This window comes from Bos taurus, chromosome 8 (genome assembly GCF_002263795.3).
Source record: "Bos taurus isolate L1 Dominette 01449 registration number 42190680 breed Hereford chromosome 8, ARS-UCD2.0, whole genome shotgun sequence".
In the NCBI taxonomy this organism is placed as follows: Eukaryota; Metazoa; Chordata; class Mammalia; order Artiodactyla; family Bovidae; genus Bos; species Bos taurus.
The window spans coordinates 110,189,870-110,217,762 of NC_037335.1; the positions used below are offsets into that span (position 1 = coordinate 110,189,870).

Here is a 27,893-nt window from a genome sequence, read left to right on the forward strand (position 1 = left end):
CATAGGAACAGAAGGTTCAGTGCAACTGTTTGTGACAGGAACATAAAAATATGCTGGATGTTGTTTCTTTCTTTAATACACTTGCTGATCAAATGGTATTTGGAGTAATTTCTACACATAGTGACAATAGAAATATTGCAAACATCAAATGCTTAGTTTTTCCAGTTTAGGCTAAAATGGATTACAGGTTGTTTTCTATTTTGAGATAAAGTTGCCTGAGAGAGGTAGATGGATGACATAACTGATTTAAGAACAATCTTACATGGCCTACACTAGGAATTCAAAATCCTTCCTGATGAGACATGTATCAAACTACACCATAAGTTTCTTTGGGTAGAAGAAATGCACCCACCAGGGATGACAAGGACCCACTGATGAAGAAAGGTACCCACCAGGGATGACAAGGATCCACTGATGAAGAAATACACCCCCAGGGGTGACAAGGATCCACTGATGAAGAAATGCACCCTCAGGGGTGACAAGGATCCACTGATGAAGAAATGCATCCCCAGGGGTGACAAGGATCCACTGATGAAGAAATGCACCCTCAGGGGTGACAAGGATCCACTGATGAAGAAATGCATCCCCCAGGGGTGATGAGGACCCACTGATGAAGAAAGGTACCCCCAGGGATGACAAGGACCCACTGATGAAGAAATGACCCCACTGATGAAGAAGGTACCACAGGATGAAGATCCACTGATGAAATACACCCCAGGGGTGACAAGGATCCACTGATGAAGAAAGCACCTCAGGGTACAGGATCCACTGATAAGAAATGCATCCCAGGGGTGACAGATCCACTGATGAAGAAATGCACCCTCAGGGGTGGACAGGATCCACTGATGAAGATAAGCATCCCCCAGGGGTGATGTAGGACCCCACTGATGAAGGAAGGTACCCCCAGGGGATGACAAAGGACCCCATTGATGAAGAAATGCATCCCCCAGGGGTGACGAGGACCCACTGATGAAGAAAGGCACCCCAAGGGATGACAAGGACCCACCGATGAAGAAAGGCATCCCCAGGGATGACAGGGATCCACTGATGAAGAAAGGTACCCCCAGGGGTGACAGGGATCCACCGATGAAGAAATGCACCCCCAGGGGTGACAAGGACCCACCGATGAAGAAATGCACCCCCAGGGGTGACAAGGACCCACCGATGAAGAAATGCACCCCCAGGGGTGACAAGGACCCACCGATGAAGAAATGCACCCCCAGGGGTGACAAGGACCCACCGATGAAGAAATGCACCCCCAGGGGTGACAAGGACCCACCGATGAAGAAATGCACCCCCAGGGGTGACAAGGACCCACTGATGAAGAAATGCACCCCCAGGGGTGACAAGGACCCACTGATGTTTAACACATCTCCTGCACGCGCATGTACCAGGGAGCAGAAACTACTCTGTTTAGTGTCTTGAGATACATTCCCTGTGTGATGATGCTATGGAGATGTATGTGTGAACTGTTCTTTCAACTCCCACACATACTTCACCAGGAACTCCATATAAAAACAAGGGGTCAGCTTCAAGAGGCACACAAGGTTGGAGGCATTTGAAGAGGTTTGCTTTCTATTCTTTGTTCTGGATTCACTGTAGCTGTAACATGATCAGCGCTTGCTCTCCTATAGAGCTAGATAGAAGGTATTCTGGGACAAAAGCTCAGGTTGATTGATAAGAAACCTTATCCTGAAAGTCTCAGGCACGAGGTACTGTACTTCAACTGCCGTTAGACTGAGTGATCCTGAGATACATTTGGACACACTTTGGCATCTGGGCTCAATAATTTCCGAAGCCCCCAAATTGTTCACAGACAACATGCAGGTAAGTTTCTTATAATCTCTGTAGCATTTTATATCTACTAGAATAAGCTTTTGAGTAGGCTGAAGTTTCTTCTTTGTGTAAATCATCAGATGAACTGAAAAAAAATGGAAAGGAGTTCAGATTATAATTGTGGCAATTTGTTTTGCTTCGTTGTTTTTTTCTTATTAAAAAGACATAGGGAAGTAAAAGATGGACTTCGGGAGTTTCTAGTGGTTAAGAGTGAGCTTTGAAACTGACAGGTCTGAGTTCATATCATGGCCCTATCTCACCCTCTTCTTACTCGCTGAATGATCTTGAGCAAATGCCTTAACCACATGGATGCTCAGTTTAAGTCTGAAGATAACCTATCTGAAAGGGATATTAGCAAGACTGAAAGAGTTAAGGCATGTAAAGTGTGTAGCACAGGGCCTGGCTCACAGCCAGTGCTCAGTAAGATGTTAAGTGTCACTATGGGAGTCTTTATTGATTGAAGCTCTGATGAACAGAGACTAAATTCTTCTAATGTCTCTGGCTCTGTTATATTGCAATACTATATTGTATATGTTCTTCCAGATGGAAAGTTTCCATCTCCTTTAATGAGATGGAATAAGCTTGGCATCAGGTATGTCCTAGATCTCGGAAAAGGTTCTGCGCAGATAGCAGGAATCTGCCCATATTGAAAAAGACATTAGGGGACACTGTCAAAACAGATAATGTCAGAATTCAGTATTCAATTGAAAACTCTTACTAGAAGAATGTAAATGGCTGAACATAGCCATTGGCAGTGGTCAACAAAAGCCGCTACTCCACTGTCAAATAGCCTGGACCTTTGGAATCAGAGAAGAAACTGACCCAAGCACACTGGTTCTGGAATACACTGGTCGTGTATTTCCCGAAAGTTTTTAGCCTAATGACACCAACTGTTACTTGATATTCACGTGTCTACGTCTGATTCCTGTTTCCCCAGTGTCTAACACAGGTGCCTTGAGTATAGTGAGTAGGGTTTCATCCAAGCAAGAAAACAGCCAGCATTTTGTTCCGTTTCCACTTTGTGCTAAATACGGGTATGAGTAGTACTGGAGAAGAGAGAGGCATGATGTCCAGGGGACCAAGATCTAGTGAGAGAGGTAACAGAAACGCTAGTAATAAACACTTAAAATAGTGTACTGTTACGTACTTTCAGGTGTACACACAGTGTTCCGGGAGTGTACACACAGAAATGGGGATGGAGCTTGAACGAATGAATGTGTTCTTCCATTTAGGTGACTTTCTGCAGACTTCGGACTCACCAGTGGTGTTTCATCCTGTTTAATGTTATTCTGTTTCATGCCTTGCTTTTTGGGGCTGATTTTGTGGAAGAATATTTTCTGCATGCTTTGCCTTATGTAGATATGAAAATTCTTGAAATTAAGTATAAGGCAAGAAAATTGAACATGGAGCCCTTGAGAAGCAATCTTCCCAAATACTATATCCTGAGCCAGTCAGAGGTGTGTAAAGGAAAGAGTGTATTTTTGCTCTCTCTTATATTCAGTAGCCCAGAAAATGGAACAAGGCGGGATCTCATCAGGAAAACCTGGGGTAACGTGACCAGTGTCGGAGGGCACCCCATTCTCACACTATTTGCTTTGGGAATGCCTGTTTTGGTAACCACTCAGCAAGAGATAGACAAAGAGCCCCAAAAGAATAATGACATAATTGGAGGCATCCTCTTGGACAGTGCTGAGAACCAGACTCTGAAGATTATTGCCATGACGCAGTGGGCTGTGGCTTTCTGCCCAAATGCCCTGTTTGTCCTGAAGGTTGATGAAGAGATGTTTGTCAATATACCAAGCTTGGTGGACTATCTTCTCAATCTGAAAGAACACGTTGAAGATATCTATGTTGGAAGAGTTATCCATCAGGATACGCCCAACAGAGACCCTAATAGCCAAGAATTTGTCCCTTTCAGTCAGTACCCAGAAAAATACTACCCAGATTACTGCAGCAGGGAGGCCTTTGTTATGTCCCAAGATGCGGCTCGGATGATGTATGTAGTTTTCAAAGAAGTACCCATTATAGCACCTGCTGATGTGTTCATAGGAATTTGTGCTAAGTCCATTGGCCTTATACCCATCCACAGTTCAAGGTTTTCTGGGAAAAGGCACATCAGATACAACAGATGTTGCTATAAGTTCATTTTCACATCCTCAGAAACCACAGATGCTGAAATGCCCCGGGCATGGAAGGAAATTAACAGTGGAAAAGAATGTACGCTGCTTGAAACCTATTATGGGCTTGTTTCCCGCAAACTTCTGACGTATCTTGACAGCTTTAAACGCTTTCACATGGGTACCATAAAAAATAATGCCATGTCTTATGAAGATTAGGATTTCTTTTTCTTCAAAGTGTGTTTTTTTAAAACTACCTCCAACTGTGTTACAGAAAATGTCCCTCCTTCCTTGTGTTTTTATGTAGTTTCTCTGGATCTTTAATTGTACTCAGCAAGGTGCAAAGTGTTTTATTGATCTGATGTACTACACTGAATTGAGATCTCATTTTAAGAAATTTAAATTGGTGTAACGTGATTCTCTTCAAAATAAAACCTTCTGTCTAGAAAAGAGAGGACATAAAATTGAATTGTAACTCAGAAGTCTTGTTTCATTTTTATAATTAATGGGTTTCTAAAAATCACATTCTATGGAACTGTCATGACTCCAGTGATCACAGCAGTGACTGACCTTTTAGAATGCTCAGTATTAAAGAGAAATAATAAATAAGGAATTTAACAAAATGTTCATCTTGTCTGCAAGCAGGAAACATTTTTCGTAATCTGGATGGTGGGATCACATTTAAAAGTTTTAGCTACCTAGTATTTATTAACTTGGAGAAGGAAATGGCAACCCACTCCAGTATTCTTGCCTGGAGAACCCTGTGGACAGAGGAGCCTGGGGTCACACACAGGTGGACACGACTGAAGCGACTTAGCACGCATGCATGCATTGGAGAAGGAAATGGCAACCCACTCCAGTGTTCTTGTCTGGAGAATCCCAGGGACGGGGGAGCCTGGTGGGCTGCCGTCTCTGGGATCACAGAGAGTCAGACACAACTGAAGTGACTTAGCAGCAGCAGCAGCATATACTAACTATTTCACTACCATAAAGACTTGGCTGTCTTGGTTAAACAATTTCCATCAAGTCCTAATTAGGCAGTGTTCTACAAATGGGATGCAACAAATACACATCTCATGTTATGTAGACACTCTATTGGGCTTCCCTGTGTGGTTCAGTGGTACAGGACCTGCCTGCCAATGCAGGAGACGGGGGTTTGATCCTGGGTTGGGAAGAATCCCTGAAGAAGGAAATAGCAACCCACTCCAGTATTGCTGCCTTGGAAATCCCATGGACAGAGGAGCCTGGCAGTCCACAGGGCTGCCAAGAGTTGGACATGACTTAGCGACTAAACAACAACCATGTACTCTGTTAGTTTCCTAGAGGTGCTAACAGAATGCAACAAACTAGGTGGCTTAAAACAGCAGGAATTTCGTGGTATTAGCAGCAGGAAAATGGCCAGTATGGGAGCGTGGACAAACGGAACTAAGGGACACCAGAGATGGTGGAAGACAGATAACTAATCTGGGACAAGAAAATTCCAGTCACTTGAGAATCATTTTGTAACAGAGCAGGGCTGGTTTATCTATGTCACCATGGCTTGAAAGAAACCTATTTCTACATTCTGAACCATCACACTCCGATAACATATTCACATAAAAACCTCTGGACTGGTGACTGCTTTGCCATTTAGAGAGCAGAACACTATAAAACAGGTGGGAACATTTTTTGTCAATGAAAAACAAGTGCATCCTTTGTTAATCAGCGAGACAGTATCCTGGTTTAGGCAAAGGGAGCCTTCCACTCTGACCCTGGTTATTAGGAGTCAGTTTCCCTCTCTTTGATCAACTCAATATTGACCTGAACCTCATAAATTAAAGGTCTCAACAACGAGGACCACCAATAACTAAGATGATAGTTTGGGGACCTTTCCAGTTTAGCATGTTATCACTCCCTCCCGCCCAAAACCACAACGGAGTAAAATGCATTGATAAACAGCAAAAAGGGCATCAAGGAACACTAGAAACATCTTCAAAAGATGTATTTTTTATTTTTCAAAGGAATAATAGTAACAAAAAATCAAGAGATCTTATTAAAAGAATTTATTCTTAGTATAGGGAACATAATTTTAAGATTGCATATTACTTGTTTTTCAAAGAACATTAAATATCCAAGACTTTGAAAGTAGAATCAGTAGGGAGAAAAGGAACCCTCTCTCCCCAAAAAAAAACCCGAAAAAAGGTGAGGGGGCAGGGATGAAAAGAATTCAGAAGCAATTTGGTTCCATTTTAGTTAAAGTGAATTTTAAAATAAGACAGAGAGTAAGTCCATGAAATTTCTTTGGGAGGAGAACAAAACTTCCATCTTCTTGCAGAGACTAAGGCAGTAAAAGGAATCTGAGAAACATCTGGTTCAATTATGACTAAGTCTGCCTGCTTTCCTGGTTTTACATTGAGTTTCAACGCGGAAAGACAACAAATGTGGGTGATAAAGTTACATTAGACACTCCATGATAGTTCTGGGGGGCGGGAGCAGCTCTGTTTTGAAGAATACAGATGGAGTCAAATGCCTTAGGAGAAATTTTGGTCAATAAAGGGTCTAGGCTCTGGAAGAAGTCATTCTGCTCCTTCCACTGCTGTTGTGGAAATAGGTTTCACGTAGTACGGACCTTCACTCAGGTAAGTTCTGAGCCTCAAGTAATTTGGGTTCCCAAAGATTTCTGCAATTGTCTTGGAATTGGCAAGTGCTTTCACCAGTTCATACTTAGCATCCTTTGAAGCTTTGTCATGCTCCACGGACCGATCCATCACATACTCTACAAAACCTGGACTGTTAAACATAAGCTTCTGAGCCCAGGGTTGGTTTGCAATGGCCTGAAATGGAAGGGGGAAAAGAACACAATTCCTCTGAGCCTTAAGAAGTTAGGTGTGTTAATGGAATGGCACAAACCTTAGAAAAAAATCTGGTAACACAAACATTAAAAATGTTACTTTTTACCTAAGTAAATTCCTCCTAAAACTCTAACTTAAGAAAATACTCAAAATATTTTTTAAAGTTTTGTATACAAACATGCTCATTACAGTGTGAAAGGTACACTATAAATCCCTTATAGTGGGAAGATGGGTTAGTAAATTATGGTATCTAGCAATAAAAAATTAAAAATTAAGTATATATTAAGAATAATGTTTATAAAGATAGGTAAATCTGTTATATGAAAAAAATAGATCCAAATTACACACATGGCATAATTACAACGATGGAAAAATTAAAGACTAGAGAAGAAAAGACTACCCTAAAGAAACTCATTCACGTGCATAAGAGTGTATTTTTGAGAATGTTCATTGTAGCATCATTTGTGATAGATGCTATCTAAATCTTCATTTACTGGAGAATGACACATTGCGGTTACACAATGAAATGCTGATGACTTTCCAACTGCCTCTTTTAGTACAGACAAATCTTAAAAACAATGCTAAAGAGAAAAAGCAAGTTGCAGAATGATATGAAGAGCATGATAGCATTTGTAAAGTTCAAGAATATTTGAAATACTGTATTTTAAGGATATATGCATAAGCAGTAAAAGTATGAAATCACACACACACTTGTAAACCCTGAACTCATGACAGTGCAAACACTGAGAACGAGAGGCAGCGGAAGTGAGTCAGGCCGCGGCAGCAAGGTGTGACCGTGCGTCTCAACGTATCCCCAATACACAGACAGACTCTAACACCAACGCTGACACCAGCACTGAGACAAAGCACACCAAACAGGTGTGCTGTGTGCTTTAAAAACCTGCTACTTCTCAATCTTTTCCAAATTTAAAAGTAAAGAATAAGCAATTTTTATAATTAAAAATGTTTTTTAAAACCTCACTACTATATTTTAACAAGGAGCAATCAAGTTTACAGCCTGTCTCTTCCCTTCAAAAGGTGCTCCGCAGCCCATCAGCATCAGCATCAGCTGGGAACTTGTTAGAAACTGAGGATCTCAGGCTGTGTCCCAGAGCCGCTGGCTGAGACTCTGCATCACAACAAACCTTTCAGTGTGAGAATCATCAGCCTCTTCAACAATATTTGAGGATAGGGGGGTTTGAAATAAAAACAGCTGCCCCAACCAGTAAATCAAAAATTATTTCTACAACTATGGCTGAATAAGTGAAGCATAAGGTAGAAGACTAGGGGAAAATAAAGCAATAAAGAGACTGGGCTTCCCAGGTGGCTCCATCAATGAAGGAGATGTGGGTTAGATCCCTGGGTGGGAAGATCCCCTAGAAAAAGAAGTGGCAACCCGCTTCAGTTTTCTGGCCTGGAGAATCCCATGGACAGAGGGGCCTGGCGAGTTACAATCCACGGGGTCACAAAAGAGCCAAACGCGACTTAGGGACTAAAACAAGAATACCAGTGCAAGAGCCAAAGTGCCCATCACAGTGGCTACTAACAAGAGTGAAACAGTCTAAAAACGGCATTCTTGAAGCTGGCAGGTATTCTGTGTTCTTCAAGACGCAGACTGTCTCACATCCTAGAGGACGCCTTCCCTGTCTGGCCGCCCCCTCTCCTATTCCTTCCCTCTCCAGGCCAAGCATGCTACCTGAGATGCCATTGATAAGATTACTAAAGGGCGTATTACCACATTTCCACCAGCCCAGGGAACCACAGTAAGTGCTGAAGCTACAAAGTTAAATCAGATATGGTTCCTATTTTTCAATAAACTCTGTTAACAGGTCAACAAATAAACATTTTCAACAAGTGTAATAAATAAAACACAGAGGCATAACCCTCACCACAACTATTACAATTAACTATGTATTTACTGCCCAGGTCCCTCCACAGACAGGGAGCTACACGAAAGGAAGGCCTTGTCTATTTTGTTCACTGTTACATCCCCAGAACCTAACACAGAAGCTCAATAAATATTTGCTGAATAAATTAGGAAATGCAAAGTAGGAAAGTCAGCACTGCTGAAGTCAACCTTATGAGTTTGGGCAAAGCTTGCTGAAAAGATATCTGAGCTAGCCCTTGGAAGAATAAATAGAAGTTAACAAGCAGAGTCAGGGAAGAGTGCTGCCTGCAGAGAATGTGGAGAAGGCGATGGCGCCCACCCCAGCACTCCTGCCTGGAAAACCCGTGGACGGAGGAGCCTGCTGGGCTGCAGTCCATGGGGTCGCTAAGGGTCGGACACAACTGAGTGACTTCACTTTCACTTTTTACTTCATGCATTGGAGAAGGAAATGGCAACCCACTCCAGTGTTCTTGCCTGGAGAATCCCAGGGACGGGGGAGCCTGGTGGGCTGCCGTCTCTGGGGTCGCACAGAGTCGGACACGACTGAAGCGACTTAGCAGCAGCAGCAGCAGAGAACACATGAAGGTCCAGAGATATGATGGGAGCAGTCTCTTTGTCACCAGAGCATCCAGGACCAAAAGGGAATGGCAGGAAATTAGGCTGTGGGAAGACCAGGGCTAGGACAGTAAGGGCTTGCTTGATGGCAGGTAAGGAATCTGGAGTTAATTCTGTGATCCCTGAGCACCCCCAAACATTTGCCACAGCACCTAATAGCTTTCACCGAAACCATCTGTTCACACATTTGTCTCCCTCATTAGTCTGCGCTAACAGCAGGGGGCAGAAACTTATGGGCTTACTGTAAGTACTCAAGTGTTGAAGGAGCAGAGTCCCAGAAGGGCCTCTGGAAAAGAAGAGGCTGCCTACCGTAAACACTTTTAAGGCAGCACAGTGTAGTTCAGGAAAGGGTTGATTACTGATGCCACGGAAGAGCTCCAGTGGGTCCCGAGATAAAGAAGAAAACCAGGACTCTGTCATCCTCAGGAGGTCGTCAGTCTGCTGCTCAGGCTACATGAAACAAAAGGAAAATCTCAAGACATTAGGAAGTGAGGAAACCTGGGTTCAGATCACACCCTGCCATTAACCAGCTGTGTGGTCTCCGCCAAGTCTGGAGCACTCTTCCCCAAACACAGCCCTGACTTCCCCAGATTTGTTTTGGCTTGCTTTTTAATTTTGTTTTGATGGGGTTGATTAAGCAATCTCTAGGGTCCTCTCCAGCTCTAATACTCTATGATTCCACTTTAACTTAAAAAATGTCACTAGTCATATAATGAAGGATATCTTCTTTCAGTAAGAGTGAGAAAGATGGCATTTATTTGGTCGAAATTTAGAGTAAGTTAACTAGTATTATACAGATTCATTCTCCCCCAAATATTCCACTGTCCTTTGTTAATTTCCCAAACCACTTACTGGTAAGTAAAAAAGAGATGACAACGCATCCAAACATCTAATCTTGAGCTCTGTTGAGGCATTCTTTGCTTGATATCCTATTTTCATGAGCAAGCGTTCAAAGCGAGTTCCTGTGAAGAAAAACAAGATACTTTTTATTGTGGTAAAATACATGTAACGTAAAATTTATCACTTTATCCATTTTTAAAAGGATACATTCACATTGTTGTGCAACCATTATCCCACCCACCTCTAGAGCTTTATTATCACCTCAAACTGCACTCATTAAATAACAACTTCCCTTTCCCCGCTGCCCCATGTCCCCTGGTAACCACTATTCCACTTTCTGTCTCTGTGATCTGACTATTCCAGGTACGCTGTGTAAGTGGAATCACACAGAATTTGTCTTTTGTGCTGGCTTATTTCACTCAGCACTGTATCTTCAAGGTTCCCCGTGCTGCAGTAGGTGTCAGAACTGCATTCCTCTTAAAGACTGAATGACTCTCCTTTGGATGTGTATGCACCACGTCTGTTTATCTGCTCATTCATCAGTGCCTTGTTTCTACCCTTTGTGGTTACTGTGAGCAATGCTATTAATGAGCACAGGTGTATCTATTTAAGTCCCTGCTCTCAATTCTTTTGGGTGTATATACCTAGAAGTGGCATCGCTGGGTCATATGGTAATTCCAGGTTTAGTTTTCTGAGGAACCACCATAGTTTCCACAGCAGCTGCACCATTCTATATTCCCACCAGATGTGCACACGCTTCCCATTTTTCACATCCTTGGTATTTTGTCAATACTCATTTTGTTTAAAAAAACAACAATACAATAGCCATCCTAATGGGTGTTAAGTGAACAATGAGATCTCATAATGCAATAAAAGTACAGAGATCTGGGATCAATGGACCTGGATTTGAGTAGCAGCTGCCCCACAATCTGAATGATCTGAAAAACTTTTCTCAACTTCTCTGAGTTTCAGCTACTTTATCTGTAAAATGAGAGTGACAGCAGTGTGTTCTCTGCACTATTGTAGCAGGATTGTATGTTACAGGTACAAGCACCTAGAAAAGGACATATAACATGGATACTAGCTATGAAACACAACAGCACATGTACTAATAATTTTTAACATCTATTTCACAAGGGCTTTAACAGTGTTGTGCATCTTTTGTGTGTGTGGAATTCACAGTACCTGCAAGACACCCAGGGATGTGCCAAGAAAGTATCACTCTTGGCATAAAATCTTGTAACATATTTTTGTTTACCTTCCTTGACATATAAATATTAAACAAACGTGTCTTTTCATTAAATATGAACAACCCTGAGAAATATTAACAGCTGTTATGCTGTTTTTATATATGAGGAAAATGAAGCCGCGAGCAGTGAAGTGAGTACGAGAAGCTGAAAAAGCTACATCAATGTTAGAACTGGGACATAAAGCCAAGTCTTTCTGACTCCAGACTACAGTCTCTGTACCATGAATACTACTTAAGAAGATGTAGAAGGGAAACAGTATTTGATCCAGCCAAGCTAAAAAAAAAATTCAGTAATAATTATGAGACTTTTTAGGGGTTAGTCGCAGGTCATGGTAAGAAGACTGTCCTATAAAAGCAGCTTCTACAACGAACTTAAGCATAGCAGCAAATAATTCTTATTTTTAAAAAAAGAGCGCCTTAAAGAAAACCAAAACAAGTCATACCAACCTGTTTTCTGTAAAACTTGTTTTCCTTCAACATTGGATCCCAGAATTCCAATCGTGTCCACTGCTACACCAATCATGGTGGGGTCTTGACTTTCTGTCATTTCAAAGACCTTTTCCATAAAGATAGGATAACGCTCACAGATCTGTTGAGGACTATCCATTATGGCCAGGTTTCCAAAGAACTTCACAAACCCTGAAGATATTTAGAAGAATGTATTTTAAGAGAGAAAGAAGACAACACAGATTGTGGGCCCCACATTTTCTCAGGACAGTAACAACCTTCAGGCCAGAAAGCGGAGAAAGGTTATGGTGCTGTGCTGCCCAGAAATCAGACAGGCCACGAGAAGATACTGAAGGATCTGTGGGGTCCTGACGGAACAGAGACCCAGGGTGTCAGCTGATCTGAGTCTGAACACTGAAGCACTGTCATCGGAAAAAAAGGAGAAGAGAGAACGAGGACCCGTGGAATCAGAGGAAGGCAAGTCTGGAGTCATTTTCAGGAAGAAAATTTTAAACAGAGATGTTCATCAATGAAATAAGCAAGGCTCTCTAAAATAAACCTTCAATTTCTGAACGTGCTCAAGAAAAAGTAACCAACCATGTCCTACAATAGAATGACTAGAACAATTCTATATTAAAGACTTCAACTCAAGCTTTGACAAATCTGTGAAACATACTCTAAATGTCAATCTGGTAGTTTTATTTATGACTCTTTTGGCTGAGGGTCAAGGGAAACATCCTAATGCTCTAAATAGCAACATTTCTAGAAAATCAGAATCAGCAGCATGTGGCTCCCAGAGCAATAAATTCCACTTCATTAAGGGCCCGTGGGCATCATTTAGAGGAAACTGGCTCTAAAGAAAACAATTCTTGGCTTCCCCTGTCAAAGATTAATTCTGAATCAAAACACAGGCTGTCATTTCCACAAGTATTTCTTACCTGGCAAATAGAAGCTAGAGAAAGGGTCTGCATCTGCCCCAACAATTATGTTAGAAATCTGATCAATGACTCCTTCTTGAGCAAGGTACTGTCGTCCATGATGAGTACAGGCCAGCGATGTCACCATTTCTATACAGGTGGCTCTGAAATGCCAAGGTTTTGCATGTGACTGACAGTTTATAAACTGTTTTCATACAGGTTATTTAATTCTTCCCACCAAACGTGAAAGGTCAATGATCCTGGATCTCCTTTTCAGATGAGGACAGAAGGATGAGAAAATTGTAACTTGTCCAGAATCACAATCGTACTGTTTTTCCAAGACAGTTATGACTCAAACCGAGCTCTTCTGATTCAAGGCCCACAGCTGCTGCTTGTTTCCATTATGACACAACCCTCCTCAAAGAGTTTCTAAACCTGTATTTTACTTTGAAATGTCAAACATGACTTTTTTTTAACACAATTACCTCTACCACATATTTAAAAAATAATTCTTTGGTATCATTTAAAGCCTAACCATGAACGAATTTCCTCAATTAACTAAAACAAGTATTTTTATAGCTGATCCTAAGGTATATTAACTGACTACTTGCAAGTTTTTTTCCTATGTCACTAACTCTGATACTAAGTTAAAGAAACTTAACAAAATAATTTCCTTATTGTGAAAGCTCTGAAACAATGTAACTCCAATGCTTTGAGACAGGGTTAACTGAGGACTGGCTTATACATGTGAGTTTAACAAATTCAGTCACATTTAAAGAACAGAGGACAATCAGAAAATCATTTAAGAAAAGGAAAACAAAGTCTTGTGTACACAAAGGTAACTATAGTACTCTTATAATAGCAAAATATTTGAAACAAACCAAGTGTTTAAGAGTGAGGAGGTACTGGTAAACTGTGGACTATCCAAGGCAACACTTGGCAGATATCAAAGGGGACTCAGGGAGGAGTAGGGAGCTGGGAATAGAGACTGGAATTAACATTTCTCAATATAGAGCCTGTATCAGCCATTGTACTGGTCTCTATGGTTAATTCACTTAATCCTCATTTTCAGAGTTGTCATTGACATTTAATGTTGTAAATGACAACATTTACAGAGTTGTCATCAAGTTCAGTTCAGTTCACTCAGTCGTGTCCGACTCTTTGCGACCCCATGGACTGCAGCACGCCAGGCCTTCCTGTCCATCACCAACTCCTGGAGTCTACCCAAACTCATGTCCATTGAGTCAGTGATGCCATCCAACCATCTCATCCTCTGTCGTCCCCTTCTCCTCCTGCCCTCAATCTTTCCCAGCATCAGTCTTTTCAAATGGGTCAGCTCTTCGCATGAGGCAGCCAAGGTATTGAGTTTCAGCTTCAACATCAGTCCTTCCAATGAACACTCAGGACTGATCTCCTTTAGGATGGACTGGTTGGATCTCCTTGCAGTCCAAGGGACTCTCAAGAGTCTTCTCCAACACCACAGTTCAAAAGCATCAATTCTTCGGTAATCAGCTTTCTTTATAGTCCAACTCTCACATCCATACATGACCACTGGAAAAACCATAGCCTTGACTACTAGACAAACCTTTGTTGACAAAGTAATATCTCTGCTTTTTAATATGCTGTCTAGGTTGTTTATAACTTTTCTTCCAAGGAGTAAGCGTCTTTTAATTTCATGGCTGCAGTCACCATCTGCAGTGATTCTGGAACCCAAACAAAGATTCAGCCACTGTTTCCACTGTTTCCCCATTTATTTGCCATGAAGTGATGGGACCAGATGCCATGATCTTCGTTTTCTGAATGTTGAGCTTTAAGCCAGCTTTTTCACTCTCCTCTTTCACTTTCATCAAGAGGCTCTTTAGTTCTTCTTCACTTTCTGCCATGAGGGTAGTGTCATCTGCATATCTGAGGTTATTGATATTTCTCCCGGCAATCTCGATTCCAGCTTGTGCTTCCTCCAGCCCAGCATTTCTCATGATGCAGTCTGAATATAAGTTAAATAAGCAGGGTGACAATATACAGCCTTGACGTACTCCTTTTCCTATTTGGAACCAATCTGTTGTTCCATGTCCAGTTTTAACTGTTGCTTCCTGACCTGCATACAGGTTTCTCAAGAGTCAGGTCAGGTGGTCTGGTATTCCCATCTCTTTCAGAATTTTTCACAGTTTATTGTGATCCACACAGTCAAAGGCTTTGGCATAGTCAATAAGGCAGAAATAGATATTTTTCTGCAACTCTCTTGCTTTTTCGATGATCCATCAGATGTTGGCAATTTGATCTCTGGTTCCTCTTCCTTTTTTGAAACCAGCTTGTTCTTTGCAAGGAATGATGCTAAGGCTGAAGCTCCAGTACTTTGGCCACCTCATGCAAAGAGTTGACTCAATGGAAAAGACTCTGATGCTGGGAGGGATTGGGGGCAGGAGGAGAAGGGGACAAAAGAGGATGAGATGGCTGGATGGCATCACCGACTTGATGGATGTTGAGTTTGAGTGAACTCCGGGAGTTGGTGGTGGACAGGGAGGCCTGGCGTGCTGCAATTCATGGGGTCGCAAAGAGTCGGACATGACTGAGCGACTGAACTGAACATCTGGAAGTTCATAGTTCACGTATTGCTGAAGCCTGGCTTGGAGAATTTTTGGGCATTACTTTGCTAGCGTGTGAGATGAGTGCAATTGTGCGGTAGTTTGAGCATTCTTTGGCATTGCCTTTCTTTGGGATTGGAATGAAAACTGACCTTTTCCAGTCCTGTGGCCACTGCTGAGTTTTCCAAATTTGCTGGCATACATGTTGTTGTCATCAAGGAGATGAGGAAAACTCAGGTCCAGAAAGGTTACAATAATCTAAGGTCGAACAGCTACTAAGTAGTAGAGATGCATGCAAACCAAGTCTCTCCCTCATTTTTAAGAGTCCCAAGTTTTATTCTGTCATGCTGTAGTGCTATTACTTAACAATATCAAAACATATGCGTGTCGGGAATTCTCTGTTAGTCCAGTAGTTACGAGTCAGCACTTTCACAGCCTAGGGCCTGGGTTCAATCCCTGGTCAGGTAACTGAGATTCCACGAGCTGCACAGCATGGCCAAAAGAGGCAAACAAACAAAGAAAATATATAGACATGCACATGGAGTCCCTGGTGGCCCAGACAGTAAAGAATCTACCTGCAATGCAAAAAATCTGGGTTCGATCCCTGGGTCGGGAAGATCCCTGGAGAAAGATGTGGCTACCCACTCCAATATTCTTGTCTGGAGAATTCAATGGACAGAGAAGCCTAGTGGACTATAGTCCATGGGGTTACCAAGAATCAGACACAACTGAGTGACTTTCACTTTACTTTCCCTGGTGGTACGGTGGTTAAGAATTCACCCATCAATGCAGGAGACTCAGGTTCAGTCCCTGGATCGGGAAGATCCCATGGAGAAGGAAATGGCAACCCACGCCAGTGTTCTTGCCTGGGAAATTCCATGGACAGAGGAGCCTGGAAGGCTATAGTCCATGGGGTCACAAAAGAGTGGGACACAACTTAGTGACTGAACCACCATATATGCGTGCATGCTCGTGCACACACACACACACACACACACACACCCATGTGCATGCTAACATGTTAAGCAATACAAAATGACAGTTGCCATGTGGTTGGCACCTTCTAAAGCGCACACAGGCCTAAGGACAGGGAACAGTCATTCAAAAGGAGCTAAACTGTCATGAACGGCTTTGCTAAGTTCCAGTATGTTGTGATTGCGTAAGGTCAGCCGTGTTCTAAACGCCCCTCCTTCAGGACATACATCAGTCAGGAGACTGCAACCTGAGCATAGGATCCAGGCAGGGGAGGTCATGCTAAGTCCTGAGGTTGTCTCCTGGCCCTCCAGAAGAGGACATTCTGCTTTAAGAACTTCCTCCATCAACATACCTGACCAGCACATCCTCACCAGTCAGTTCTCGGAGGAGCTGGGTTACCAACCCACTGGTGGTACAGCAGTTCAGAGACTCTGGTGACACAGAAGAGATCTCCACAATCAGCTGAGAGAAAGAACAGAAAAGGCAGAAAGGTGAAAAGAGCACCAAACTTGTTTGTTAGATGGCATTTAAGTTAAATGCAGGGCTAGGAAGTATATTATACACTGGCACAAATTACATCTATACTTAATACAACTGAATTTTTAAAAATCCGTAATTTGTCTCCACAAGTAGGACAACTTTGTTGAACTCATAAGAAATTACTCTGGCACAGAAACACTCCATATACCTGGGCATATCTTGACTTTTTCAAAAAGAAACCATTAATTGGGACAAAAGCCCCTGTCGGCAACAACAAACAGATTGTAAAAATCATTCATTCGTTCATGTATTCTATCCGTCAGTAATTCCCTTACTCATTCAATAAGCATGTTCTGAGCGCTCAGCGAGAGATCTAGGACACCAAGGGTTTTAAGCAGAGGAACGACAGAATCGGATTTCGACTTTTAAAAGGTCATTCTGACTATACGTGGCAACAGACTAGCAGTGACAAAACAAACCGGCAGACCTGTTTGGGTGAAAATCCAGTGCTCCAGGTGACAGACACTGAGAGCTTAAGACCGGGGCTGTGGCAGCTACACCAACGAAGAGAAGTGCATGGGTTTGACTAAAACTGACGCAGTGTGATGACTGAATGGATATGTGGTATGGAGGAGATGGCCTCAGAGAATGAGCTGGAGGTCCAACATCCAGCTGTGTGGACTGTGAGACAGGGTCGATTTGTTGCTGCTGTGTCTCTGAGGTGAATGGACAGAATCAGGGCTTTGTTTTGAACATGGGCACAGCCTAGCTTGCCTTCACAAACCCCAACAATTAAAAGTTCAATAGAGGTTAAGGACTCAGGACACCAAGAAGAAATGGCTATATAAAAAGAAGGAAAACTAAGATTCTTACCTGTTAAGACATGCAAAGACTGTTCTGAAGAGGGAGTTAGACTATAGAAGGTTCATTTTGAATACACAGTCTACTAACTGAATGGTCTTGGGTAAATGACTCCATTAATAGCGAGATTAATGATAATGAAGTATAGAGTTTACTGTGAGAATTGAAGACAATATAGATGAGAGGATTTAGCACACTGCTCAGTGCAAAGCTTCTTCTTATTACCACTAGTACACTAATTTTTTCAAAGTGTAATTTCAAAGGTATCTCCTCTATCACATCAATAGTACTTAGTGAAAGTGAAAGATGCTCAGTCGTGTTCGACTCTTTGTGACCCATGGACTATACAGTCCATGGAATTCTCCAGGCCAGAATACTGGAGTGGGTAGCCTTTCCCTTCTCCAGGGGATCTTCCCAACCCAGGGATAGAACCCAGGTCTCCAACATTGCAGGCGATGTAAATATTTTTTATGTGACTGTCTCACACACTAGGCTGGGAGTTCACCTCTACATTGCTAGCGCCCAGTATAGGACCTAACACAGACTATAGACTCAATAAATACATATCAAATGAGCCACCTTGCCTTTTTATGTCAGCCCTACCACATTCTGAACTACAGGCACCAGAGAGTGTGCTTTTAGTCTTACCTCATACACTCTATACCGAACAATGTCATTTGTTTTCATGACACTTTTCAAATCATCCAGCAGATTACTTTCAAATAAAGCCTCCAGTCCAGCTTGGGTCAGTGATATTCTTGACAGGGATTTAATGGCCTTATAAGGAAAGAAAATATCTCTTAAGTAGTCAAAATGCCAAACTGTATTTTCTACTTCCTAAGATTGAAGTGAAAATTAGTGTATGGAATGCACCTTATCCAAGGAGCATTCACTACATTTTACGTATAATTACTTATCATTGGAAAAGATACACTGTATTTTCAATAGAAAATAGAAACAGTTTCTTGTCAAGCAACCCAAATAACTTATGTAAGCTCTCTGATGGATAATTTAGACATGTGTATTCTAGAAATAAAAGGGGTTTACTAGCTTTTTTTTTTTTTGACAACCATTTATTTATTTGATCCCATCGATACGAGGTTGCAAATTCAGTTACACAAATCATTAATTCTAAACCTTCACCTCTCAATCCAGAAGGCCTTTCTGTTTTTTAGGACATCGTCACTGCATGTAGCTGACTCACCGTTTTAGCTACTGACAGATTCTCTCCACCAATACAATAAACAATTTGTTTCAGTAATTCAGCATTATTTAGAATCTCAGTAACAGCATCAGAATTTTCAACAATCCTTCCAACCTGAAAGGAAAAAAACAATCAGAAATACTCTTCCAAGGCTGGGCAACATGGAAACACATGACAGTCAAATTTCCTTAGTGTACAGTTATTTTAGGAGTTACTGACTATAGCCATGAGTCATTAAAAATTCCAAATGACTCAGATTCATTAAAGTCAAACACACAGATGGCACAGTCACATCTTTGAAAGAAAAAAGCAAAACAGGCGAGTTGAGGTTTGAGACGCCTCAGTGAGTGAACACAGTACAAATCCGAGTTCTGTCGGCTTTCAGTGGTTAATCGAGAGAGCAGATTAAATAACTTCTTTGAGCCTAACTTTTTGTCTGTCAAATAGGAATGCAACACTTAGCTGCAGGATCATAATAAGGATTAAATGAAACTTAAATAGGTAAAGCCAGAGTGTCTGCAAGGAAATGGTTAATGGGTAACTTGATACCTTCCCCTTTTCCTGAATAAATACTTTAGAGGAAAAAAGAACAAACAGTAACTGAACATCTCTTGGATAACTAACTGCTCAGCTTCTGTCCCTTCACGATAATCCTCAGCAGCAGCTCTTCACCCAAACGGCAGCAAGTTTGGTTACTAGGCTGGTAAGAGTTACTGTCAGTTTGTTGGAATAGTGACCTTTATAATAGTACTTCATTCATGCCACTGTAGTAAGACTTACCATGGCAATCTTTTTTTTAAGACTTGGGGCTCCTTGGAGGAGAGAAACAGGCTTTATTTAATAGCTTTTGTATCAGGCATTTTACCATATACTAACATCTTATGGTAAAACGTCTGACAAAAGCAACTCCATATTTGACGAAAAACTGATTCAGATGGTGCTTACTGGAACCTCTTCAGCTTGCATTCCCCATTTATAATCAGCTACACACACTAGACTAGACAATTCTTACAGACAGAGAGAGCATGCATTTTCTTCACCTCTCTGCCTCTGGCACCCAGCACAGAGCCTGGCCCAGGGCAGATGGTCACTAAATGTTGATTCCATTACGTGCTAGTGAAATATTCATACCTGGGACAGAGTGAGGATTTTTACAGAATCATTAGGGTGAGTCAGTCCTCTCTGCAGGTCAACCCTGAGGTTCCGGGCCACATGAACGGGCTCCAAAGCTTGCAGCAATCTCTCCAGAATGGATACACACAAAGTAGTCTGTTCCCTAAAGGAGACACCATAGATCTCATCAGTTCCTGTCCTACCAGGTAGGAAGTAACAACCTCATGCTAAAGGAAATCAGTCCTGAATATTCATTGGAAGGACTGATGCTGAAGCTCCAATCCTTTGGCCACCTGATGTGAAGACCTGACTCACTGGAAAACACCCTGATGCTGGGAAAGATTGCAGGTAGGAGAAGGGGATGACAGAGGATGAGATAGTTGGATGGAATTACCGACTCAATAGACATGAGTTTGAGCAAGCTGCGGGAGTTGGTGATGGACAGGGAAGCCTGGTGTGCTGCAGTCCATGGGGTCGCAAAGAGTCGGACACGACTGAGCGACTGAACTGAACAACCTTAATATCTGACACCACGCTTAATAAGGCTCTCCTCCGCACAGAGACAAGACCACTTCTACTAATTTATTCAACATTTACTAAGTATCTATTATGTACTATGTTTGTGCTAGGGATATATCAGATCAGATCAGATCAGTCGCTCAGTCGTGTCCGACTCTTTGCGACCCCATGAATCACAGCACGCCAGGCCTCCCTGTCCCTCACCAGTGAACTCCCGGAGTTCACTGAGACTCACATCCATCAAGTCAGTGATGCCATCCAGCCATCTCATCCTCTATCGTCCCCTTCTCCTCTTGCCCCCAATCCCTCCCAGCATCAGAGTCTTTTCCAATGAGTCAACCCTTTGCATGAGGTGGCCAAAGTACTGGAGTTTCAGCTTTAGCATCATTCCCTCCAAAGAAATCCCAGGGCTGATCTCCTTCAGAATGGACTGGTTGGATCTCCTTGCAGTCCAAGGGACTCTCAAGAGTCTTCTCCAACACCACAGTTCAAAAGCATCAATTCTTCAGTGCTCAGCCTTCTTCACAGTCCAACTCTCACATCCATACATGACCACAGGAAAAACCATAGCCTTGACTAGACGGACCTTTGTTGGCAAAGTAATGTCTCTGCTTTTGAATATGCTATCTAAGTTGGTCATAACTTTCCTTCCAAGGAGGAAGCGTCTTTTAATTTCATGGCTGCAGTCACCATCTGCAGTGATTTTGGAGCCCAGAAAAATAAAGTCTGATACTGTTTCCACTGTTTCCCCATCTATTTCCCATGAAGTGATGGGACCGGATGCCATTATCTTCGTTTTCTGAATGTTGAGCTTTAAGCCAACTTTTTCACTCTCTACTTTCACTTTCATCAAGAGGCTTTTTAGTTCCTCTTCACTTTCTGCCATAAGGGATATATATATACTCTCTAAGGCTAAGATATATTCTCTGATCTCAAGGAGATCATTTAATGGAAGACACAGAAAAATAGGCAACTATAATCCAGGTAGATAAAGGCTAAAGGTTAGGGCTGGAAGCTGAGGGAGCTCAGCAAAGAAGATGGGGTTCAGGGAAGACCTCCCAGAGGGTAACACCTAAATGAAACTTAAGAAAACATGGGAGTTATCTAAGAGAAGTGTTCCAGGCAAAGGGGGTGTGAGCACAAAGGAACACACAAAGGAATGAGACAGTGTTATGCATTCAAGGAACCACAGGTCACTTGGTATGATGGGGTGGGAGAGAAGTGGGGAGAAGGATGAATGACAAAAAGTGAAACAGGAAAGATGCACAGAAGCTGGGCTCTGATAGGTCTTTCACGTGCTGCTATGGAATTTAGCCTTTTCCTAGAAAGCAACGGAAAGCCATTAAGTGGTTTTAAGGCAGAGAAGGAACACAATGAGATCTGACTTGTAGAAATCACTGCATCAGTTTTAGAGAAAAACTTTCAGTTAGAAGTTATTTGATGGTGAGAGGTGATAAAGGAGCAAAAACGAGGAAGTAACAGTGAGAAAGGAGAAGAGGGAAAAGATTCAAGAGCTATTAAGGAGGCAAATTAAGCAGAACTTGATGACCACCAGATGCAGATAGAGGTGTTTCACGAGTAATTTCCTTGTCTCTTAATAGGCCGTACAAATAAATGGGCACTCATATACTATTAACAGGAGTATACAGTTAAACTGTGCCTGTGTAAAAGGGAATTAAGCAATATAGTAATACACGGCTCCACAGATGGCACAGAATCTGCCTGCCAATGCATGGGACACAAGAGACACGGGTTCAGTCCCCGGGTTGGGAAGATCCCCTGGAGAAGGAAAAGGCGACCTGCTCCAATTTTTTTGCCTGGAAAATTCCACGGACAGGGGAGCCTAGAGGGCTAGAGTCCTTGGGGTCGCAAAGAGTCAGACATGACTGAGCACAGCAACACACAGCAATTCAAAGCAAATGAACATATCCTTTCAACTTGGTGACTGCACTTTGCACAATCAAGCCCAAGAGAGTAGGTAATTTTTTTATTCTCAAGATAAGTCAAAACGTATGTCCACACAAAAACCGTACACCAATGTTCATAGACCCTGCTTGCCAGGGGCTGGAGGAGGGATATGAGGGGGAAATAGAGTGATTGCCAATGGCTACAGGTTTCTATGATTAAGCCTCTGACTGTGTGGATCACATAAGAATGGAAAATTCTTAGAGAGATGGGACTACCAGAGCACCTTACCTGTGGTCAGTTAGAACCGGACATGGAACAACCGACTCGTTCAAAACTGGGAAAGGAGTATGACAAGGCTGTATACTGTCACTCTGCTTATTTAACTTATATGCAGAGTTCAGTTCAGTTGCTCAGTTGTGTCTGACTCTTTGGGACCCCATGGACTGCAGCACACTAGGCTTCCCTGTCCATCACCAACTCCCGGAGCTTTCTCAAACTCATGTCCATTGAGTCCGTGATGTCATCCAACCACCTCATCCTCTGTTGTCCCCTTTTCCTCATGCCTTCAATCTTTCCCAGCATCAGGATCTTTTTCGATGAGTCAGTTCTTTGCATAAGGTGGCCAAAGTATTAGAGTTTCAGCTTCAGCATCAGTTCTTCCAATGAATATTCAGGACTGATTTCCTTTAGGACAGACTGGTTGGATCTGCTTGCAGTCCAAGGGACTCTCAAGAGTCTTCTCCAACACCACAGTTCAAAAGCATCAATTCTTCGGTGCTCAGGTTTCTTTGTAGTCCAACTCTCACATCCATACATGACCACTGGAAAAACCATGGCCTTGACTAGATGGACCTTTGTTGGCAAAGTAATGTCTCTGCTTTTGAATATGCTATCTAGGTTGGTCATAACTTTCCTTCCAAGGAGTAAGCATCTTTTAATTTCATGGCTACAGTCACCATCTGCAGTGATTTTGGAGCCCCCAAAAATAGTCTGTCACTATTTGCATTGTTTCCCCATTATTTGCCATGAAGTGATGGGACCGGATGCCATGATCTTAGTTTTCTGAATGCTGAGCTTTAAGTCAGCTTTTTCACTCTCCTCTCTCACTTTCATCAATAGGCTCTTTAGTTCCTCTTTGCTTTCTGCCATAAGGGTGGTGTCATCTGCATATTAAGGTTATTGATATTTCTCCCAGCAATCTTGATTCCAGCTTATGCTTCTTCCAGCCCAGCGTTTCTCATGATGTACTCTGCATATAAGTTAAAAAAGCAGGGTGACAATATACAGCCTTGACGTACTCCTTTTCCTATTTGGAACCAGTCTGTTGTTCCATGTCCAGTTTTAACTGTTGCTTCCTGACCTGCATATAGATTTCTCAGGAGGCAGGTCAGGTGGTCTGGTATTCCCATCTCTTGAAGAATTTTCCACAGTTTGTTTTGATCCACACAGTCAAAGGCTTTGGCATAGTCAATAAGGCAGAAGTAGATGTTTTTCTGGAACTCTCTTGCTTTTTCAATGATCCAGCAGATGTTTGCAATTTGATCTCTGGTTCCTCTGTCTTTTCTAAATGCAGCTTGAACATCTGGAAGTTCATGGTTCATGTACTGTTGAAGCCTGGCTTAGAGAATTTTGAGCATTACTTTGATAGAGTATGAGATGAGTACATGCAGAGTATATCATGAGGAATGCCTGGCTGGATGAAGCACCAGCTGGAATCAAGATTGATGGGAGAAATATCAATAATCTCAGATATACAGATGACACTACCCTTATGGCAGAAAGTGAAAAGGAACTAAAAAACCTGTTGATGAAAATGAAAGAGGAGAGTGAAAAGGTTGGCTTAAAACTCAACATTAAAAAAACTAAGATCATGGCATCCGGTCCCATCACTTCCTGGCAAATAGAGGGGGAACAATGGAAACAGTGACAGACTTTATTTTCTTGGGCTCCAAAATCACTGCAGATGGTGACTGCAGCCATGAAATTAAAAGACGCTTGCTCCTTGGAAGAAAAGCTATGACAAACCTAGACAGCATATTAAAAATCAGAGACATTAGTTTGCCGACAAAAGTCGATCTGATCAAAGCTATGGTTTTTCTAGCAGTCATGTATGAATGTGAGAGTTGGACTATAAAAAAAGCTGAACACGGAAGAACTGATGCTTTTGATGTGTGGTGTTGGAGAATACTCTTGAGAGTTCCGTGGACTGCAAGGAGATCCAACCAGTCCATCCTAAAGGAAATGAGTCCTAAATATTCATTGGAAGGACTGATGCTGAAGCTGCACTCTTTTGGCTATCTGATATGAAGAACTGACTCACTGGAAAAGACCCTGTTAATGGGAAAGATTGAAAGTGGGAGAAGGGGACAACAGAGGATGAGATGGTTGGATGGCATCACCAACTCAATGGACATGAGTCTGAGCAAGCCCCGGGAGTTGGTGATGGACAGGGAAGCCTAGTGTGCTGCAGTCCATGGGTCAGACATGACTGAGCAACTGAACTGAACTGAGAAAAGATCCTGAAGCAATATATAGCCCAGAGAAACAGAAAAATATCTAGAGATTGCCAAGTCAATATACAGAGAATTATTCCCACCAGTTGCACTTGGTATCTACTACCCAATTTCCAGTGACACTGTTTTCTACAGTACTGTTCCTTCCAGCAAACTACCTTCCCCGAAGACCTTATTCTTCAAACTCCACTTCATTTCAGTCCCATTTGCATTCCTGGTGTTAACTTACAGTGTGACCAGTGAAAGTCTCTTCATCTATGATATAAAGTGGCTGGACTAGTTGGGCTGTCTAAAATTTATGCATCTTTTATTTGGCACATATCATATTATGTGCTGCACCCTAGGAGGGATGCAGAGATGAACAAAATATGGGCCCTGTCGTCAAAGAATTTACAAACTAGAATGAAACACATATGGAATTACAACATAAGGCAAAAATATCAAGTATCCTTAAGAGAAATAATCATAATGTCCTTAAGGAGATCTGAGGTCTGTCACTATAACTGGAGTGACCAAGAAAGACTTTTTGGAGGGGAAGGCACTTCATCTGGGCCCTAAAAGATGGACAGATTTGGAGAGAAGGAAAGAAGGTATTTCCGTTAGTACGACTGGCATAAACAAAGTTAGAAAAGTGCCAAGTCATGCTTAAGGAAACGTAATTAGCGCCACACGGTAGCTGCAGCAGGTGAAATATGTGTAGAGTGGAGAAAAGTGATGAGGCTGGAAAAGCAGGGTGAAAATAAACTGTAGGGGTCCAGATGCAAGACTGACAAGTCCTACTTTTACACCAAAGGCACTGGGAAACCATGGAAAAGCTGGGAGTCAAACAACCTGAGAAGTTCACCGTGGTTGCAACATTGGAAGAACACACCAGAGAAGTAAACTCAGGGATACTGAGAAACCAAACTAAGGCAACAGGTCTAGCAAGAGGGAGAACACGAGGGCCTGAAATAAAACGGACATATAAGAGGGATTTAATAAGCAGGTCTAAATAATGTTGACTAACAGAATTAATGGAAGCATAACACAAATGAAAAAGAGAGACCTCTTAGAAGGTCAGAGCCAAAAAAGTCCTCTGAAATCATCCAGTCTTGACTCAGTGATTCATTCTTTTTTCAAGAAAGAAGGTCACTTTTAAATTTCTGGATCACAAACATTTTAAGTCTTTTAGGTTATCAGATGATCAAATACAAAGCATTTAAAAATCAAATACTACAGATGTACATAAAATTAAAAGTAAAATGCCTTCCTACCACGCTAAGTTCCATTTCCATATTAATAGCTTCTGATGTACCTTTCAGATATTTCTAATGTTACACTGGCCAGTGTTCATGTGGGTGTGAGAGGGTTGTAATTCTTTTTTAAAAATTACATATAATGGATTTATAAACTCCAACAATTTTTTCATTCAGCAATATATATTAGGGATCTATGTCCATGTATATAGAGAGATAGATGTATCTACTCAATTTTTCTAACAGCTGCATACTGTTCCATGTCATATGTCATAATTTAAGAATCTCCTTTTAATAAATATTCAGGTTGTTCCTAGTTGTTTGCTTTTTGCTGTCAACTTCTGTTGTGAATAAACCTGTAGATACAGTACATTTTGTGTGTGAGTATACCTGCACGTTAATTTCTGTAACAAGAATTACTGGATCAAGGGTACGTGAATTTAAAATATCGACAGAGCCTACCAAGCCGCCAGGATAGGACCTCTGCTAAAGAGGAGAGAAAAAGTCAAGGACTTGGATACGCGTTGGAGGAGCCCTCCCTATAGATAGGCACCCTGCCTTTCGCCTCCTATTTCAAGGATGAAGGCAGCGAGTCCAAACGACGCTCAGGGGCACACCTCAGAGCCTGGACTGGTCTCTTGCCTCTCAGCGCTGGATCCTTCCTCTCTGAAATTTCATCTATTTTCAGCCTTCACTGAGACTGGGAAAAGCCTCCCCCGTCACCACCCCCCATTCCCGGCTCCATACTTAGGGGTGTCATTCTCCCCCGCTCAAGCTGCAGGGTCCTCTCACCGATGGTTCTCGTTGAGGAGGGAGAAGAGCGGACCAAGGCGCAGTTCCGCCGCTTGTTCGCGGAGCTCGCTGAGCGGCACCGACTGCAGCAGCGACTGCAGAGCGCGCAGCTCCTCCAGCGGCGCCTCCAGCCGCGAAACCTCCCTCAGCAGCGCCAGCGCCTGGGCCGCCATGATGCCCCCTCCCGCCCGGGTTCGCCAGTCAGCCCGCCCCGCTCCTGGTTCGCGGGGCGCTTCTTCGAGCCTCGCGAGATCTGCCGGGCGCAGCCTCCCTTCCCTTGAGTTTTGGCTGAGCCCAAATCGCCCCGGCCGCACCAATAGCATTGCTCAGCTGCCGGGCCGCGCGCGTTCGGGAGCTGCCAAGCCTCGCGATACCGGGGCTCACTGGGGTCGCTGCTAGTTACGGGGTGGCAGCTGTGCGTCATCATGGGTGCCACTCAGTGGGCCCGAGTGTCTGGTCTGGTTGCTTCTGTCGCACTGAGAGCGAAGGCTGGGTCAGTGTGCGGCAAGCGGAGTGGTGAGAATGAGAACGAACCAAAGGTTAAACGGCCTTGTCATCGGCCCCCTGGCTCTAAAACCAGGCTGTGGTGGAGGCTTAGGCCGCCAGGGCGGAGCGGAGGCGGTGAACATCCTGCTTCCCGGCCAAACACGTATTAAGAGGAGGCGAAGGGTCAGGCCTCTGGAAGATGAAAATTCTCGAGAAGCTGTAAGAAGGCGTGAGTAACACCGACGTGGGGCCGTGCACACCCTTACGCAAAACGAGAAGGCCGTCGGGGCCAGCATGGAGAGTTTTTCGCGCGTCTGCTCCTAGGTGCTGTGCATTCCCAAGGATGTAAACATCGAGAAGATGGAAACTTCAGTTAATCTTTTGGGTCTAGGATTGGGGGCGGGGTGGGGGGCGGCGATCGCTAAAGGCTGTCTGCAGCCAGGCCAAATAGGTTTACTTGCAACTGTGGAAACCACTGGCAAGGA

At 42.8% G+C, this 27,893-nt stretch overlaps 2 protein-coding genes across 2 annotated transcripts; one reads left to right on the forward strand and one right to left on the reverse strand.

Moving 5' to 3' along the window:
- Nucleotides 1-928: 928 nt before the first annotated feature.
- Nucleotides 929-4,640, forward strand: B3GALT9 (beta-1,3-galactosyltransferase 9). Its single transcript, XM_005210599.5, has 2 exons — nucleotides 929-1,827; nucleotides 3,069-4,640. Exons 1-2 carry the CDS (start codon nucleotides 1,822-1,824, stop codon nucleotides 4,170-4,172), a joined length of 1,110 nt encoding a protein of 369 aa, XP_005210656.1. The 5' UTR covers nucleotides 929-1,821; the 3' UTR covers nucleotides 4,173-4,640.
- Nucleotides 4,641-6,169: 1,529 nt separating this feature from the next.
- Nucleotides 6,170-27,099, reverse strand: PSMD5 (proteasome 26S subunit, non-ATPase 5). The gene is given in 10 exon segments (NM_001075693.1): nucleotides 6,170-6,766; nucleotides 9,597-9,737; nucleotides 10,140-10,249; nucleotides 11,824-12,015; nucleotides 12,762-12,904; nucleotides 16,650-16,759; nucleotides 18,287-18,415; nucleotides 18,843-18,956; nucleotides 19,974-20,118; nucleotides 26,923-27,099. Coding segments are annotated over 10 exon segments (1,515 nt in total). The 5' UTR covers nucleotides 27,096-27,099; the 3' UTR covers nucleotides 6,170-6,508.
- Nucleotides 27,100-27,893: the final 794 nt, after the last annotated feature.